The sequence below is a fragment of the Capricornis sumatraensis genome, chromosome 1 (genome assembly GCF_032405125.1).
Source record: "Capricornis sumatraensis isolate serow.1 chromosome 1, serow.2, whole genome shotgun sequence".
Classification (NCBI taxonomy): domain Eukaryota; kingdom Metazoa; phylum Chordata; class Mammalia; order Artiodactyla; family Bovidae; genus Capricornis; species Capricornis sumatraensis.
This window is the reverse complement of record NC_091069.1, coordinates 153,453,766-153,473,589: the sequence shown is the minus strand read 5'-3', so window position 1 is coordinate 153,473,589 and position 19,824 is coordinate 153,453,766. Positions and strand designations below refer to the sequence as shown.

The following is a 19,824-nucleotide window of genomic DNA, read 5'->3' as shown; positions in this document are numbered from 1 at the left end:
CCATGCTTTCGATTTATTTTCAACTGAGTATTGTAAATTTTTATCTACGTGTCTAGCCTCACGTAATATCATATTTCTTAATAACTTTCAGTTCAGTTCAGTTCAGCCTCTCAGTTGTGTCCGACTCTTTGCGACCCCATCAGTCACAGCATGCCAGGCCTCCCTGTCCATCACCATCTCCCGGAGTTCACTTTAGAGTGTCTATTAACTGCAACAGCTGGTAGTGTCATATCCTTCTCGTTTCCTTGTAGATTTTCCCCTTTCTTTTGTATTTTATGAATTTTTTGTTCACCTATTTTTTTCTCGATTCAGTTAGCTTATGATTCGCTGTTCTTGTAGGTGCGCATTTCTCCAGGCTTTCTAGCTTCTCTGGCTCTGGCACCCTCAGCATTCACTTTTCTTCCCCACTTCTCCTGCCACTTCTTCCCACACCACTTCCTCCCAGCTTTTTCCTATACTGTATGTCTTGATCTTATTAACTAATTTCATCAACACTAACAAATATTTTGTAATTTCTAGGTTTTCGAAGACAATGGCACCCCATTCTAGTACTCTTCCCTGGAAAATCCCACGGGCGGAGGAGCCTGGTAGGCTGCAGTCCATGGGGTCGCTAAGAGTCGGACACGACTGAGCAACCTCACTTTCACTTTTCACTTTCATGCATTGGAGAAGGAAATGGCAACCCACTCCAGTGTTCTTGCCTGGGGACTCCCAGGGACGGGGGAGCCTGGTGGGCTGCCATCTATGGGGTCACACAGAGCTGGACACGACTGAAGTCACTTAGCAGTAGCAGAAGATTTTCTTTTCCTCCTAATCTCACTGAAAATGTCCTTTGGGAACCCATTTCATTCTCTATAGTTTCTAAGAAGAAAACTGAAAGAACTAAGCTGAAACCATAGTCATACTAGAAGTCTAATGATCATATTCCAGATTATTATATGCAATTATTATAGAAATTGTGAAATTTCTATAGATTATAGAAAAACAAAAATGTCAAAGCAAAATGATCCACAATCTCACTGTGCATGCATAACCATGGTGAATCTTTTGATGTATTAATATTTCCTTACACTCTTTTCTATAATATATAAATGAGGTCAGTTGTACAATTGTGTATGCTGATTCTTTCATTTCATATTTTAAACTGTAAAGAACCATATATTTATAAAGATGGGAATATCAAGAAGACAGAAGGGGAAGAGATAAAATAGAACCAATCTTTTTTTTCTATTTTATAAGTAACTTTGTATGATTATAATGCCTATGTGAGCTTTCAACTTGTTGGTTCTCCATAATTCACCTACCCATTTCCTTGCTGCTGAACACGCAGTTGCTTCCTATTTTTACTATTCAAAATAGCACTGATAGACAAGAAGATGATAAATACTTTTAGAATATGCTTCCTAATTCACAAATGTAGAATCAAAAGATATGAAATCTTTTAAGGATTTTTTTTTTAAGGATATTGTTTCCCAAAAATGTTAGCCAAATGAACACTTCCAGCAATAGGATGAGTGTCAGTTTGATCATACCCTAAAGAAGCACCGTGACCTTGATTAACCAATAAAATTTATCCTTTTGATTTCCCATCATATTATTCCCATCATGTGTCAATAAGCAGCAGTGATCAGAGCCAACTGCATTTTATAAGCATGATTAGAAGCCATTGCTTGACTCTCCTGTCAGATAAAAATGCTGAAAAGGAACTAAGATGATTGAATGTTTTTGTGATCAATGTCCCTTTTTCCCAAATGTAGATTACATTCACTCTATCACTATATATTGGGAATGAAGTCAAAGTTATTGGACCTGATTTAAAAAAAAAAAAAAAAGGTGGTAGGTTTTCATTTTAAATGCTGATAAATGAAGAAAAGCATTATGGGGTCTAAATTATCTAGACCATTACTTTAATTTTACACTCCTTTGACATACCAAGAGACAGTCTAGTTTCATAAAAATAGTCACTGCCTTTCTCTTACTACCAATAATCTCCTAACCATGCTTTTCCTAAGACAATGAAATATTCCCGTATGACCTAAACATGAATAAAACATCTTTGATGTGCCAAACTTACTTGTAACTTTCATCCAACAATAGCCTTTTCAGCATTTCATGTTGAAAACTGTTCTCCACTTTTACACTTCCAACTATATTTTAATTTTTGTTCAGAATGTAAAACTTTAAATTTAAAAGCTATAAAAGTACCTTATAATTCATCTATCTGTCCTCAATTTTCTATTGCAATTATCTACAATTGAATTATTGCTATCAATACAAGAGTTAGACACCTACCTTAGGAAGAGATCATATCGAGTATCATCATTTGGGTTCCCTGATGGGGTCGTGTAGCAATAATCCATTAAGACATTCCATCTGCAAGGAAAAGGAAGAATAATCTAGAGTCAGAGTCTCCTGTGGATAATAGTTATTAACCCAAAGGAAGTAGATATTCACAAACTTCTTACTCCAGGGAATATAGTTTTTTAACTAATTATTTCCTGAGACTTCTTGTTTAATAAAATGTTCTCCTAAACTCAGAGTGTTTAAAAGTCTGCAACAAATTGCCATCGCACATCAAGTATCACATAAAACCAAGAACAGAAATGCCAAGAAGAGAAAAAGGGAGAAGGCAAAGTAGAACCAAATTTCTCAAGAGCACCAATCTCTTCAGGATGCAAAGTTTAAATAACAATATATGAGAAACCCAAAATAAATCATATACATGTTACAATTTTTTATTAAGGTAGAAATGGATCTTTACTTTTGAATTTCCTTTCAATTTTGATCATCCTGGATTTTCTAAGAATCAGACAAAATGACTTATTTGATTATTTTGCAGAGATGTTTCTGGGGATTGTTATATATAGTTGTGGGCCAGAGTTCTTTTGTTTTTTTAAATAAACATTTATTGAATATTAACACACACATAGGAGGGCTTCCCCTGTGGCTCAGCAATAAAGAATCCACCTGTAAAGCAGAAAATGCAGGAGATGCAGGTGCAATTCCTGGGTCAGGAAGATTCCTTGGATGAGGGCATGGCAATCCATTCCAGTATTCTTTCCTGGAGAATCCCATGAACAGAGGAGCTTGGTGGACTATGGTCCATGGGATCACAAAGAGTCGGACACAACTAGAGCAATTGAGCATGCACAGACACAAACACATAGAAAATGTACAAACCACGTGTTCACAAAATACCGTATCTGACTAATCATCTTTCAGATGAAAAAGCAGAATATTCTGGTATCCCCAGAGCTCTCCCCATGCCCTCTTCCCATCACTATCTCTCCTCCTTTAAGGGAAGAAATATTATTTTCCAATTAATGACTTAAAGTATCACCCTTTCATCCTGTAATTTGTTATTTCTATTTATCAGGCATTCCTAAATGGTGTGGCAATGACATATTTTTTTAAGTGAATGAGCTAACTTTATGATTCATCAGGCTTTAGGCAGCCAAAATGTATTAACCAGCAGAAGATAGGAGCTTGAAATTACCTGCCATCCAGATTAGTGGCTTGTACAGCTGCAAATACTTTGGTTTTCAAAGGTAGTCCTATACTCGGGATAATTAACTGCTGATTGTAGGTCGAATCCTAATAATAAAAAAAATAAGCAATTAACCCATCATTGCCTTCCCAACAACAGAAAGTTTACTTAAGACAATAATGGCCTATTAGAAAAAAGAGAGGGCAAATCAACATAAATTTACCGAACCAACTTCTAAAAGGACCTAGTTAATCCTCTTGTTTTTGGCAGAACTGTTCTTAAATCATATCCAAGTAACAAACTCACTTCCATGCATAAATATTTTCATGTGCATAGTTTATCATTTATGATGATTAATGTTCAATGTATTTAAATTATATGCAATGGTTACTAGTAAGAGGCTAGTAGTTTGCTTAATATTCAACTATCATTATTCAGTTTATTTAAATTCATATTTCATTTATTTAAATTATATTAGTAGCTAATATTCAGTTTATTTAAATTATATCTGCTTCAGTTTAAGCCCTTTGCCACTAGAGTTGTAAATCTTTATACTCTTAATAATCTCTCATTAACCCAAAGTCACTTATCTAGCAATTTTAAATTACTATAATTTAACTGAAAACATAAACAAAAAAGGGACCAGTATGTTCTCAAGTTACCAAAAATGCATGCCATGGAATTCCTGTACTAGATAACGTGGTGAGGACTTACAGAAGGGTGTCTTAGGGCTTCATTTCTACCTTTTACCCTTAGTTTAGACCAATCCTGCAGAGCTTATTTATATAATTCCCCACTTTACAGTAGATTAAGGCAGCAAATTAGAAACTGATAGCAAAGAAAAGCAGAAAAAAAAATGAAGAATAAGGAAAAAACTTCTCAAAATCTAAGTTGTCAAATCATTTATCATGGACGCTAGATTGTTTCCCCCAAATTTAGTAACTCTGAAGATAAAGCTATTTTGCAGCAAAGGGAAATATTCAATGAAATCTCAGTATCATCAAGCAAAGGCAGAATACAGAGCTCAATCTGTTTCAGAAGGCTGGGAAGAAACAACAGATACTGAATTTTGAAACTTAAAGCAATAATAACTTGGATGCTTCACTTTTGAAAGAGTTGCATTCATGTGGAACATTTCATTCCCAAATTAAGCCTGATAAGTGAGGGATTATATGCTGTACTTATTTTCTATATTTCTGTGATAAATGATAACAGCTCCTCTAACCATTTCTCATAGGTAGTATTTTTAGTTAATTCTCTTCCTGGCTCCCTTTTCCAATTTCTTCAAGTTATACACACTTGATCGACTATTATGGCTCATTCATCTTGTACTTGCATCAGTATTGTCTCAAAGGATCTTATTTCATTTTTTTTTAACAAATATTATACTACATAATCATTTGCAAATGATATGACTCAGCTATGGTTTAATCTTAATTATCACCTTTTTCTCCTAAAATTTTTCTAAACAGTAATGTTTAGATTTTATTTGGTAGAGTTACCTTACTCCTGTTAGTAAATATTGTTCCTAAAATCAATTATATTTATTTTAGATTTTTTTCTTCAACTTTAAAAATAATTCATAATTACCATAGCCCAGTTTTAGATTTACTCTGTTTCTTTATCTGCTCAGAAGACACTATTACTTAGATGCAATTCAAATTCAAAATCATCCTCACGATTTCCACAGAGAAGAAAACTAATCTATTTATACTATGTAAGAATAAGGGCCAAGGTCAACTCGAAGTAAACTGCACGTATTGAAATCACAAAATCAATAAATGTCATTATTTTTTACAAGTAAAATTTTCCTAAGTACATTCACTGAATCCCGTAACACACAGAAATAAACTGTACTGAATCCATATTCAGGTCTATAGGAATTCTCTGTACTTTTAGATCAATTTTTCTATAAACCTAAAACTGCTCTTAAAAAATAGTCTGCTGATTAAAAAAAAAAAAAAAACTAGTTTGTAGGGAAGTGGTTGAATTTTATTAAATAACTGTTTAGTAAACAAATTTTAAATTTCAATGTGTTAATTCAACCATTAGTAATATCATTTCAAATTGGTTAAAAATGAGACTGATTTTGGTATTATGTATTTTGTTTATAGTCATATCAAATAATTACCTTTTAACCATCAAATTAAAATCTTAGGTTATCATCAAATTATAGGCTTGTATTTGGCACTAAGATTCTAGAAACTTTTTGAAGGATTAGGTCTAGTTTAACAATAGGACTACTATACTATTTCTAATGATAAAGGAAAGAGCTTAATAGCAAAGCTCTCCTCAAGTCCGCACTTCTAAATTTTTATTTTCTGCGTTTCTACAGACAGAATAGCTTAATTTCACAGAAAATAGTGGTATCCTTAAATGTCATGTGAGTATATTTTTCACTCTTTTAAGATCAGGAATTCTCATCTTTGTTTCAGTCAATTGTAACAAATAATACTGAATCCAAGTCACTCATCACAATTCTACCTCAGGGAGATTACACATATAAATTAACAGATAGAAGCTTTCCAATTTAAAAATATTGCTTACAATAATAATAAATATCTGGTCATACTGGGAATGAATATTGGCACATATTTGCTGAGTATTATAAAACCAAGCATCTTGGCGGCTTCTCCTTGCAAAAGAAAGTTTAGAAATGACAGAAAGGCAATCTTCATTCCAACACATTTTAATTTGTTGTTTAGAACTCTGTGGTGTCACACTACAAACTTATAAACATGATTTTTTAAATGCCTTTGGAAAGTGTCCTACTACAATATTTATAGCTCATTATATGCAAAGTACAAAGCACTGACTTTTAAATCAGTTGCATGAATTATAACTCAGTGCCATGATGACATGAATAATAATGTAAAAATCAGATTCATAATTTACAAAAATGTTGGTTGATATATTGAAAAATTGATATTTAAATCAGGCATTTAAAATGTATGAATAAAATTTTTAATCAACATGAAAATATCATTTGGGGGATTAATGTTAGAGTTATAAATAGAAATTCATATTTTTTTCATATTTTGCTGCCACTGTCAATATTTATATGACAAAAGTTTAGAGAATACTGTGTAGTCAAACCTAAACTATTTCAGATATGACAGAATTGACAACAGTCATAACCCACACTGGAAATGTTAACACACTGAACACCAAGTATCTTGCCTTTAAATGAAGTATCATTTGGACTTTTCCTATCTTTTTATCACAAATATATTATTTCCAAAATCTTGACCCTGACTATGTTTGCACACACACAAACACACAAATAAATATATACGTATAAATGCAGATAGACACTTGGAGTAATTACACAGAATCACATATATGAAGTGAAATTTAAATCATTTATCAACTTCTGGAAAATAATGGAATTGTTAGCATACCTTTATCATTAAGATATTTGGAAATGGTGGTGAAGATGAATAAACATTACCAAAGTATAACAGGGTTAATGTAACTTTTGGTGGATTTTTATAGGAAAGCCATTCACATAAATGGCTCCTCAGAACAGTGAGAGAAAAAAATAACGTCCTTCAACCATCAACTTACGTTATAAAGGAGCAGGTTCAAAGTGCTGACAAACGTACCATTGTTCTCCCTCACAGAAATGGCAGCTGAGGACCTAAAACAGATTGAGGAAAGGGGAGGCACTGATGAGATTTTTAAATTAACAGCTTCAATCACACCTTAATGTTAGATTCAAGGCACCAAAACTCTTGAGCAATCCTGACATAACTAGATCTGGAATGGGCATATTGTTTAAATCACTGAACAGATAAATAATCAGAAAGCAAGAGGGACTAAGTAAAGGCAAACTGCTCTTTCTGATCTTTTCATTTATAAAGGAATCTTTTTTTTTTTTACATTTTTGTTACATATATGAAACTTGGAGAAAAAAAAAGTCATTCCAACAAAGTCTAAATCTAATGTGAATACATTTTCATCACTCCATATCTATACAAGCTTCATGAGACCAGGAATTTTGTTTTACTTTTTTCAGTTAGAACTTTGCATGGTACATATAAGGTGTATAATAAATATTTGTTGAATAAAGAAAAAGTGAAAGTGAAGTCGCTCAGTCCTGTCTGACTCTTTGCAACCCCATGGACTGTAGCCCACCAGGTTCCTCCATCCATGGGATTCTCCAGGCAAGAACACTGGAGTGAGTTGCTATTTCCTTCTCCAAAAGTGAAAGTTACTCAGTTCTGTCTGACTCTTTGCGACCCCATGGACTAGTTCTCCAGGCCAGAATACTGGAGTGGGTAGCTTTTTCCCTTCTCCAGCAGATCTTCCCTCTGAGGAATCGAGGGTCTCCTGCATTGCAGGCAGATTCTTTACCAACTGAGCTCAGGGAAGTCCCATTTAAATGAATGCATATACATGTGCACTGAAGTTCAGGAATGAATTTAGTGAGGAAGCTGAGGGGAGCAGAGTGAAAGACTATGACCCATTTCTCTCTGCACCTGCTTCTTTTTGACTCAAGGCCTTTCTTTTCTTGTTTTTCACATTGAAATCTTGCTTTTGACCAAATCATTTATCATAACTGTACCATTAAAGTATCTATGAATATTTTTTAAACTGAAGCAAAATGTGTCCTCCATGTTCCCTTGTGACTGAGATTAAACAATAACTTTACTTTTGTGAGAGAAAACCCTACAGCTGAAGAGGGAAAATTTTTATTTAATCACCCCATTTTGTCAAAAATATTTCACAAATCCATATGATTATATTGCAATATGGATGTAAACATGTCTTGGAGTGTGTGCTTTGGGAGTAATAAATAAATGTGGTAGTGGTTTATCGTTAGGTCTGATACAACTCTTTGAAATCCCATGGACTGTAGCCTGCCAGGCTCCTCTGTCCATGGATTTCCCATGGCAATTGGAGAGGATTGCATTTCCTCCTCCAGGGGATCTTCCTGACCCAAGGATTTTAAGCCTGCATCTCCTGCTTGATGGGGGCAGATTCCTTACCACTGAGCCAACTGGGAAGCCTCAATGAATGAATACCTGACTATAAACAAAAGACAATGAATCCATGTCTGAAGCTCTTTGACCAAGAATGATACCATCTTTGCTGGGAATCATCAGCATCTGTGCAGGGGACACCTCAGCAGGAGGCGTGGAGACCTCATATTCTGAGGCAGCAGTCCAACAGTGAGCACATACCCAAGCAGGACCCAACAATACAGTGACCAAATGATCTACCCACTGGAAACATGACAGTTCCTCTGGACTGCATAAGCCCCCACGATTCTTGGGTCTTGGGCAGTTCTGAAGGGAGCCAGGAGAACCAAAGGCAGATATTTGACTAACGTGAGGTGGTTTTAATTTAGGGAAAAGATTAAAACTGAACTGTTGATGTTCTTCAAAACAATAATCATTATAGATTGATAAGTTCAGTTCAGTTCAGTCACTCAGTCGTGCCCGACTCTTTGCAACCCCATGAACCGCATGCAGCATGCCAAGCCTCCCTGTCCATCACCAACTCCCGGAGCCCACCCAAACCCATGTCCATTGTGTCAGTGATGCCATCCAACCATCTCATCCTCTGTCATCCCCTTCTCCTCCTGCCCTCAATCTTTCCCAGCATCAGGGTCATTTCAAATATGACCCTGACCAGGTGGCCAAAGCATTGGAGTTTCAGCTTCAATATCAGTCCCTCCAATGAACACCCAGGACTGATCTCTTTTAGGATGGACTGGTTGGATCTCCTTGCAGGCCAAGGGACTCTCAAGAGTCTTCTCCAACACCACAGTTCAAAAGCATCAATTCTTCGGTGCTCAGCTTTCTTTATAGTCCAACTCTCACATCCATACATGACTACTGGAAAAACCATAGCCTTAAGTAGATAGATACATGAGACCATATACAGTTTCCATTAGATTCAGTTTAACTTTCTCAACAAATCCTGCTATTAATATCTTGGTAAGTTCCTCAAGGATAAAAATAACCCAAATAAAAAGACAACATGAGAAATTAAGAATAAAATGCAACTTACGAAGCAAGTTGGGTATTATTAACCAGGTATTCCAATGGATAACTACAGCTAAATCTGTAAAGAAGCCCAGGTAGATAGCTGATGATTGTTGGTGGGTCTGGAGTATCAATATATCCTGAAATATTTCCTATTTGTACTGAAGTTGCATTTCCATAAGCACTGACTCCAGGAACTGTGGATACCTGTTAGAATTGCAGGTCAAGCTCAGTGATTAAATAGTTACTCATAAATCTAGGCATTTCATATGCAAAATAAAACATTAGATCAGATCATTTCTAGGGTCTGTTGCAACTACAACATGACATAATTTTGAAATTATACACACATAATTCTAAATTATAAGTGATCATATGTCTTTTTTCTCTCATTAAGAGGGTGATTTAATTTTTTAAATTAATTTTTATTGAAGTATAGTTGATTTACAATGTTAGTTTACAATGTGTTAGTTTCTGTGATACAGCAAAGTGAATCAATTATACATATATTTACTCTTTTTAAAATGTTATTCCCATGTAGATCATTACAGAGTATTGAATAGAGTTCCCTGTGCTATACAGTAGACTCTAATTAGTTGTCTATCTTATATATAGTAGTATTCATATGTCTCCCAATTTTTCCCTCCCCTACCACTTTCCCCCTTGGCAGCTATAAGTTTATTTTCTATATCTGTAACTCTATTTCTCTTTTGTACATAAGTTCATTTGTAACATTTTTTTTAGATTCAACATATAAGCAGTATCATATTTGTTGACTCATATGTTTCTTTTAAATAAATAAAGCTTCATATTACCAGAGATGGTTTACTCATATTTCATAAATAAGAAAGGAGAGAAACTATCTGTTACTTGTTGTGCAAGAGCAAGTAATTTGAAAATACTCATGGGTAAAGCCAAATGTCACGGCCTGGACTAAAAGCCCCCTGTTAATATGACCTTGTTTTCAATGTTAGCTTCATATCTGCAGGCTCCCATTCTTGGTTAGTAATGCGGCAGCACCAAGGCCCTTGTTGCTCTGGCATTTGAGCATACTCCTGCCTTCCCTCTGGCCCTCTTCTCCGCAACATATCCTACTTCTCCCTCATCTCATCTTCCTTGGGAACTTCTCCCGACCCCCATACTTTCTGTCTCACAGAAGCAGTCATAGTGCATGAGTGGTCTGATTCAGCACACCTCCATCCATAATCAGAGCTCTTTGCAGGCAGGGGACCCTCTAGGTCTTATTTGCCTTTGTCCCTTCAGCATAGCTCAGTGACACCAGCATCCTGGTACCCCTGAGATAAATTTGAAACAAATGAATGAAGGTCACAAATTTTCTGATGGTCGATCTCCCCAGGGTCTTCCTCTGGTACATGGAGATTCTCATCTTTCAGGGCAATAGTTCACAGGGATGTTGCAGAGGGATCATGAACTCCTAGAATTTATATAAAAATATTGTCCATGTGTGTATTCTCTTGGGACTAATTAGTTTTCACTGGATTCTCCAATTCCACTAAAATTTAATAACCACCATTTAAGGAATTGTTAATTTTTTTTTAACTTAAATGATTTTATTCTTGTTGTTCAGTTGCTAAGTCATGTCCAACTCTTCGCTACCCCATGGCTGCAGCACACCAGGTTTCCCTGTCCTTCACTGTCTCCCGGAGTTTGCTCAAATTCATGTCCATTGAGTTGTTGATGCTATCTAAGCATCTCATTCTCTGCCATTTATTTTATTACATGTTAATATCTTAATTAAAAAGTTAATATAAAATTCAAACATTTAAATTGCAATTCCAAATCTGAAATATCTAGAATAAGTCAAAGAAGGAAGACTTTCAAAAATTGAGGCCTTAAATTATGTTACCATAGTTATAGATGTTTTTCAAGTCTATAACTAGATGAAGGTTTTTCTGATGAAGTTTTGTTTGGGTGAAGTTGATATCATACATGTTATTGGGAAGCACTAGGCTCACAGTTGGGCTTCCTTGTAGCTCAGATGGTAAAGAATCCACCTGCAATGCAAGAGACCCTGGTTCAATTCCTGGGTCAGGAAGATCCTCTGGAGAAGAGATAGACTACCCACTCCAGTATTCTTAGGCTTCCCTGGTGGCTCAGCTGGTAAAGAATCCAACTGCAATGTAGGAGACCTGGGTTGGGAAGATCCCCTGGAAGAGAGCATGGCAACTCATTCCAGTATTCTTGCCTGGAGAATCACATGGACAGAGGAGCCTGGCAAGCTACAGTCCTTCGGGTTACAAAGAGTCAGACATGACTGAGAGACTAAGCATAGCACAGCACAGGCTCATGGTCAGATATTTTAACCTGGAGGTCAAGGAATTTGGATGAATTCTGTCTCTGATGATAGTATCAATATCTTAGAACACTCAGATGGTAATGACATACAGGAATGACTGCCTATTAGACTTCCTAGATGGCGCTGGTAGTAAAGAATCTACCTGCCAGTGCACAGACATAAAAGACATCAGTTTGATCCCTGGGTTGAGCTGATCACTGGAGAAGGAAATGACAATTCACTCTGGTATTCTTGCCTGGAAAATTCCATGGGCACAGGAGCCTGGCAGCCTAAAGTCCAAGGGGCTGCAAAGAGTCGGACATGACTAAGTGACTCAGCACTAAGGTTATTATTGCCCAAGCTCTCTGTTCTCATGTGTGAATTACCAAGTAGAGGGTCACCTGAATACTTCTTTTATCAACAGTGACTACTAGCAGTATGTTTGTCAAAATTCAGACTCTCCAGTGAAACAAACTTTATATGGACCTATGATCATTAAACTCTGAGGATTTTTAAATCATGGTAGCATATTATTTGAGTTAATAAGTAACTAATTCAAATAATTAACTCAGCACAGGCTATGTAATATGGCAGTAACAATTCAATCCTTATATCTTAGTATATCAACACAACAAAAGTTCAAATAACACAACAAAAGTTCATCTTTTGTTTATGCTACATATCCAATACAGTTTGGTAAAGGGGGTTCCGTTCCAAGTGTTTACACAGTGTTTTTGCCTAAGACTGAGTCTATTTCCCGGTAGCACTGCCATCTCGGCATGTGGTTTCTAGTACTGCTAAGACAGAAAACGCCAGAGCTAGTAGGTCATGTAGAGGCTTTTAGCTGTGTACATGTCAAGTCCAATAAGAGTCTACAGGACTGAACCAGTTACAAAGCCCTCACTAACTGCAAAGGGGCTGGGAAGGGCAGCCTTCCCTGTGCTCATGAAGAACTAACAATTCTGACATCAATAATGTTCTTGGTTGTCATAATACCATTGAACTTCTCCCCCCATGTTAAATACAATACAATGATCAATTAGTATTCCAGCGGCTATTATGGAGACCTGTAACATTTAATTTTCAACAAGAGAATACACGTTATACATGGACCTAAGAGCACATGGGCAAAGCTGAAGCAATTATCTAACTGATTCATGAAGAGAAGCAGAACCCTTATGAAAAAAACATTTAGATTCTAATCCATATGATTTAGTAGTCTACTTAATTTTTCCCATATAGAACTGTCCTTGGAGCAGATACCAAAGCTGGTGATATCTAAGACAAAAATATAAATTAAGTAAATCTTCCTCTCTACACATTGCCTGCCAGACTGGCTAGCTAAGCATGCAAATTCTATCTGTGAAAAAAAATATATGTGTGTACACACATACATGTACATTACAGTTTTTATACAAGACTTATTCAGTTTAGAAAAAAAAGATACACACACACACACACACACACACACACACACACACACACACACACACGGATGCTTTGCCTGGCATTTCTCTGGAACTGTTCTTGTTTTTTGGCAGCAGGGAGCAGGATAAGACTGAAATGGAGAGTAGGAAGTTCCCTGAAGCAGAGTCCTTGAGAGGAGGGGCTGTGCTGCTTCTCTCCACTTGAGCTCCCTCCCCTCTTCCCTGCTTCCCTCTCTCCCTTCCTTTCCCCCTCCCTCCCCCCCTCCCTCCACAAGGAAGCTTGGATGTATAATGATCAACCTGCATCACTTCCCCTCACTCTCCCTTAGGCCCACTTCATAACCTCTCTGCATACATCCGAGAGAGATGAATAAACGTTTTTAATAAAAAGAGTCAACAATACTCAAGCTGTATATTTGGAAACAGTCATGGGCACAATATTCTAACTGCCCTCTGAGAAAAGATAAGGGAGATTCAAAGAAATGTTTTTCCTGTCTCCTATCTACCATCAAGTCTTAAAAGCCCTGCCCTTAGAATAATCAAGCTTTCCCCCTTAGTCGCAAACAATAACTTATCAAGAGGAAAAGCCAATCTCTCCTTCTTTACTGGCCTAAGTAGACGTGTTCAATGAATCTTCTTTTTATCTTTGCTAGGATTAACCAATAAGACTATATTTAAACAAGCCAAAGGAAAATCTGTTTTAAATAAATTTTACCCTAACACCCCCACCAAATCACAATTATCTTTTACTTCAATTAATTTTTAATTCCAAGGAGAGTGAATGCCTGTTATAATTCTATTTTTGGTATTCAATACATGAATAAATAAATGAATAGTGTAGATAAGTGGTTCTCATTCAAGGTAGAAATATCTAAAGTGGTGTTTTAATTTTCACAGTAACTGGATGGAGCATGTTGCAGGGATTTCATGGGTAAGATTTGGTATGATAAGCATTTTTAAATTCAAAGGATAGATCCACAGTATGAAGAAACTCATGCTGGAAATGCCAACAGCCCTCTTTTACAAAACAGTGGTGTGGATCATTCAATGGTAAACAGCATACCTAGAAGATTCTAAGTTTCTCATTAGATATTCCATCTTTCTTCCTGAACGAGGTCACTAAGAAATAATAGGCCAAGTGATTCATTGCCAAACTCACTGGAATATAAAAGATACTTCCATAAAAAGCATGAGGAACACAGCTAATGAAAAACTGTAGAGAAATACTCCTCAATGTCACTCACACAAAATAATGCTGGTTAGAGTAGCACAGTTAATCTCAGGCCCCTCAACCACCAGCTACAATAAACAGAACCAGTACTGGAAAATGAAATCATACGTTTGGGATCAGAAGCCCCAAACAGGCAAAGGAAAGTGGTTTGTTCAGTTTTATTGGGGTTTTATTCTTAAAAGATAGATTGGGTTTCTGATTATTTCATGATATGGGGAGTTTTGTTTTTGTTTTTTTAGTTATGATCCCCAAACCTAGCACATAGGCTCACTCTAATCTTACCACTAAACTGTTTCCACAGCCCTCCAAGGTGCTGAGATTGATGATGAAAATGACCACAGCAGGAAAGGTGTTGTTATTGATAAACCCCCTGCAGTGGGAATCCCCATGCCTTCCATTCAGTGCCAGGTCTGCTTCAGAATAACCGGAGAAAAGAACTGTGCAAAAATTAATCTTCATTGTAATGGCCTGGACCCCACAGTAGACATTGATGTCTCTTTCAGCTGAAAGAAAAAATATAAAAAACATAAAAAACATACACATCACAAAAGCATAGCACAGGGTCCAAGAATAACTTTAACATCCTCTGAGGTATTTTCATACTCTCTGTCTGTTTAACTGGCTTGTATACTTGAACACACCATAATCCAATGTGAAAGTATTAAGAAAAATACCCAGTAAAAGCAGTCGTTGACTTTGTTATTTCCGGAGAGATCTTCGAGTGTAGATATTATATTTCATCTCTGTTTCCTTGTGCTTAGCATACAGTGGATGCGCATTAAATGTTGGTCAAGTGGTGTAAAATGATTGTTGGAGAATTGAGTGGAAAAAATTACGTCACGAGGAAATTCAGAAGAAAGTAACTGAATTATTTAGAACACATGTCTAGGTAGCGAGACTCACTACAAATGATGCATTTTCCCAAGTGTAAGGAAGAAATCTATCCTAAGCCAAATTGTTGAGCACCTTGGTGTTTTGTAACCCATTTTATCCAGGATATAGAAACAAAAGCCATCCATCCAGATTGTTTTATTTTACTAAGCTATGCTAGAGAAGAAGAAAATGAAAACCAATCTGTTGATATTTCATTCAGAAATGCATGTCAACCCTAAAAAAAATTTCCAGTGACTATGACTGAATAAAAGCAATGAATTCAGCATTAAAAGGTAAGACAAATTTGCAATTTTCCATGATTCCATGAGTAATCAGTGATGGGATCCATTCCAGGTCTATAGGGTGAGCAGGCATGCCTACACACACACACATGCACACATGTATGTGCACACATTTTCATATATCTAGTTATTTTTCTACATGTAATGGAGAAAATATATGTAACAAATGGTGAATTCAATTGCTGCTACGTAATTTCGCAGTGGCAGAAGCTCTTATTTTATTGGTTTTGGTAACAGTTACAGGTTGAATTACTTCCCTCCCTTCAGGGAAAAAAGAAAAAGATACATTGACTCTTAACCCCCAGTACCTCAAAATGTGACCTTATGTGGAAATAGGCGTTATTGAAATTGTAATTAGTTTAGATGAGTTCATACTGGATAGGATGGGTTTAATTCAATATGATTGGTGTTATCATTTGAAGAGACAGAGGCACAGGAAGAATGCCAGGTGAAGACAAAGAACTGCAGTAATGCACCTAAAAGCTCAAGGATCAGCAAAGATGCCAGGAAGAATTCTGTTCAGAGTCTGAGGGCGCTTAGCCCTACTAACACCTTGATTTTGAGTTTTGGCCTCTGGAATTGCAAAATGATAAATTTCTGTTGTTTCAAGTCACTCTCCTGTGGCACTTTGTGACAGCAGACTTAGTAACCTTATCACTCTTTACCACTCTTGCTATTACCACTGGGATAAAGAATCTGAAACATACAACTGGTTTTCAAAACGTGAAATAAAAAACAAAATTGGATTAGGTTATTTAAAGCAATCACCTTAATTGTTCCCAAAAGGTAAAACAAGCAAAATAAAATATTTTTGGCTAATAATCTAAGTAATATGTAAATCCTATTCATGATTTTTTAGCATAAAGTAAATTTTCTTAAATATATCAGTTCTAACCTCAGGGTAAAAATGTTCAATGGTGTGTTTCTTTGGAGTGCTTATTCTCCATACTGGTTTTTGTTGGTAAAGTGAGTCATATTTTGAGGACATGAATAAATCAAAATGGAAATTTCTATGTTTGATTATGATTTTAAACTCAATACAAAAAATTTAAAATATTTTCATAGTGAAAGAAAGATGGAAAGTCTTTTTTATGGCCAAAAGGTAAATATTAGACTAGTTCTTATGGAAAACTCCAAGCAACATTCCCTTTGTAGGTGGAAAATAAAATGAATTCATTGTGAAGTTATACTGTGCCAAGATAGAGTATAATAAATACCATTTAAAATTCAGAGAATATATCTATTAGCTTTCAATGACAGTAGCTGTTCAAACGCAACTATAATTTTTAAATGATGCTCTTATTAAAATAATGAGTTCTTTTAAACAAATGTTTAAGTGTTTCAAACATTTAAACTTCAAATTGCCTCTTAAATCTGTTGATTTTTCTCCATCTTCATGCTGTTCCTTTGCACGTGTAACCATTATCTTTCCTCTTAGAATATTACATTAACTTCCTAACTGGTTCCTTTAATTCTGCTCTTAATGCCCTCTGTTTAGTATAACTGTTAAATGTGAATCTAATCATTTTATTTCTTTGTGCAGATTTTTAACAGCTATTCATTTCATTCCAGCCAAAAGTTCAAATCTTGAACCAGTTCCTCAAGATTCTCTGTGGCCCACCACCTACCTACCTCTGCATTCTCATCTCCTCTCTATTATCCCCCTCGGTCTCTACAACCACCTCCTTGAACTTTTTTCAGTTTTTTAAATGTATCTAAGTGACAGAAGCCAGAATAATGGTTACCTCTGGGGGAAAACTGTCTAGAATAGGGGAAAGTGAAAGTGGTCTCTCAGTCATGTCTGACTCTGCGACCCCATGGACTGTAGCCTACCAGGCTCCTCTGTACATGGGATTTTCCAGGCAATAGTACTGGAGTGGATTGCCATTTCCTTCTCCAGAGGATCTTTCCAACCCAGGGATTGAACCCGGGTCTCCCGCATTGTAGACAGAGGCTTTACCATCTGAGCTACAAGGGAAGTCCTTAAATGAAAGTGAAAGTTGCTCTGTCATGTCCAACTCTTTGTGTCCCCATGGACAGTAGTCCTCCTGACTCCTCTGTCCATGGAAATTCTCCAGGCAAGAATACTGGAATGGGTTGTCATGCCCTCCTCAGGGGATCTTCCTAACCTAGGGATTGAACCCCAGTCTCCCACATTGCAGGCAGATTCTTTACCCTCTGAGCCATGAAGGAAGCTAGAATAGGGGAAATAAAGAAAATTTGGAGGATGATAAAATTGTTCTCTATCTTAATGTGAGTGTTGAAAATGAGTATAAACATATGGAGAAATTTTAAGCCACACCCTTAAAATTGGTATATGTTATTTTAGATGTTCTTCCTCAATAAAATACTGTGAGCACTTTAAAAAGCCTAATAAAGCTTACATAAGGCCTTTAAGTGGTCTTCTTCGCCTCCATAGATGCTTCTCTTAACCCCAGTCCTTGTCTGAGAAACTCCTACTCACCCCTCAGGTCTCAAGTTTCATTGTCTCGTTCCCAAACACTTTGATGATCCCAAACCTAAACTATGCTACTCTGTTCCTATACTATCATATTAACTTTGAATTACATACGCATTTGCATAATTGTTTTCTCAATAAATTGAAAGTCCCAGTGAGCAGGAAACTAAGATATTCAATGATTTACTCCAGTGAGTAAATTGCCAATATCCACTGGATCATCAAAAAAGCCAGAGAATTCCAGAAAAACATCTATTTCTGCTTTATTGACTATGCCAAAAGCTTTTGACTGTGTGGATCACAACAAACTGTGGAAAATTCTTAAAGAGATCGGAATACCAGACCAGCTGACCTGCCTCCTGAGAAACCTGTATGCAGGTCAGGAAGCAACAGTTAGAACTGGACATGGAACAATAGACTGGTTCCAAATTGGGAAAGGAGAACGTCAAAGCTACATATTGTCACCCTGCTTATTTATTTAACTTATATGCAGAGTATGTCATGAGAAATGTTGGGCTGGATGAAGCACAAGCTAGAATCAAGATTGCCATGAAAAATATTAATAACCTCAGATATGCAGATGACACCACCCTTACGGCAGAAAGTGAAGAAGAACTAAAGAGCCTCTTAATGAAAGTGAAAGAGGAGAGTGAAAAAGTTGGCTTAAAATGCCACATTCAGGAAACTAAAATCATGGCATCTGGTCCCATCACTTCATGGCAAATAGTTGGGGAAATAATGGAAACAGTGACAGACCTTATTTTCAGGGGCTCTAAAATCACTGCAGATGGTGACTCCAGCCATGAAATTAAAAGATGCTGGTTCCTTGGAAGAAAAGTTATGATCAACCTAAACAGCATATTAAAAAGCAGAGACATTACTTTGCCAACAAAGGTACATCTAATCAAAGTTATGGTTTTTCTAGTAGTCATGTACGGATATGAGAGTTGGACTCGAAAGAAAGCTGAGCACTAAGGAATTGATGCTTTTGAACTGTGGTGTTGGAGAAGACTCTTGAAAGTCCCCTGGACTGCAAAGAGATCCAACCAGTCCATCCTAAAGGAGATCAGTCCTGGGTGTTCATTGGAGGGACTGATGTTGAAGCTGAAACTCCAGTACTTTGGCCACCTGATAAGAATAACTGACTCATTTGAAAAGACCCTGATGCTGGGAGAGATTGAGGGCAGGAGGAGAAGGGGATGACAGAGGATGAGATGGTTGGATGGCATCATCGACTCAACGTACATGAGTTTGAATAAACTATAGTAGTTGATGACGGACAGGGAGGCCTGGCATGCTGCAGTCCATGCAGTTGCAAAGAGCCAGACACAACTGAGCCACTGAACTGAACTGAATTGAGCTGATTGTTCAAAGGATTGTTTCAATTCTGGCCAGGGATTGGACAATAAAAAGGCTAAAAAAATTTGTTGTTGAGAGCAACTGTTAACAACTGAAAAAAATGTCCTACTTTCGGCAGAAGTGACCTTTGGCAACATGAAGTAGCATTTCTTTCTTCCCTCAAAGCTTCACAAATGGAAAAGGTGTGCTGAATAGATGTCTTTACTATATACAACCAGGGAAGAATGTGTTTCGCTGGAGAGTGACAAGTCTTTAGAAAGCTAGATTAGGATGGATTTGAACAGGTCCCTTTCTTAAAATGTGAAGTCTTTAGTTTGTTATCACTTCTCCAAGTGAGATCAGCTTGTAGCAAATTCAGTTCCATTGCACGGGTTAGTTTCCAGTTATAAAACAGAAAA

The 19,824-nt window shown here is 36.6% G+C and overlaps 1 protein-coding gene across 1 annotated transcript in view; it reads right to left on the bottom strand.

The window, feature by feature from the left end:
- The window catches only part of ZPLD1 (zona pellucida like domain containing 1), a 47,809-nt gene that overhangs the window by 12,394 nt on the left and 15,591 nt on the right, over positions 1-19,824 (bottom strand). Inside the window, exons 2-6 of the mRNA XM_068986284.1 lie at positions 14,717-14,937; positions 9,506-9,687; positions 7,055-7,127; positions 3,497-3,594; positions 2,293-2,373 (exon numbers count right to left, since the gene is read on the bottom strand). Of these exons, the coding sequence (XP_068842385.1) occupies positions 2,293-2,373; positions 3,497-3,594; positions 7,055-7,127; positions 9,506-9,687; positions 14,717-14,937 (655 nt within the window). The remainder of the gene's footprint in view (positions 1-2,292; positions 2,374-3,496; positions 3,595-7,054; positions 7,128-9,505; positions 9,688-14,716; positions 14,938-19,824) is intronic.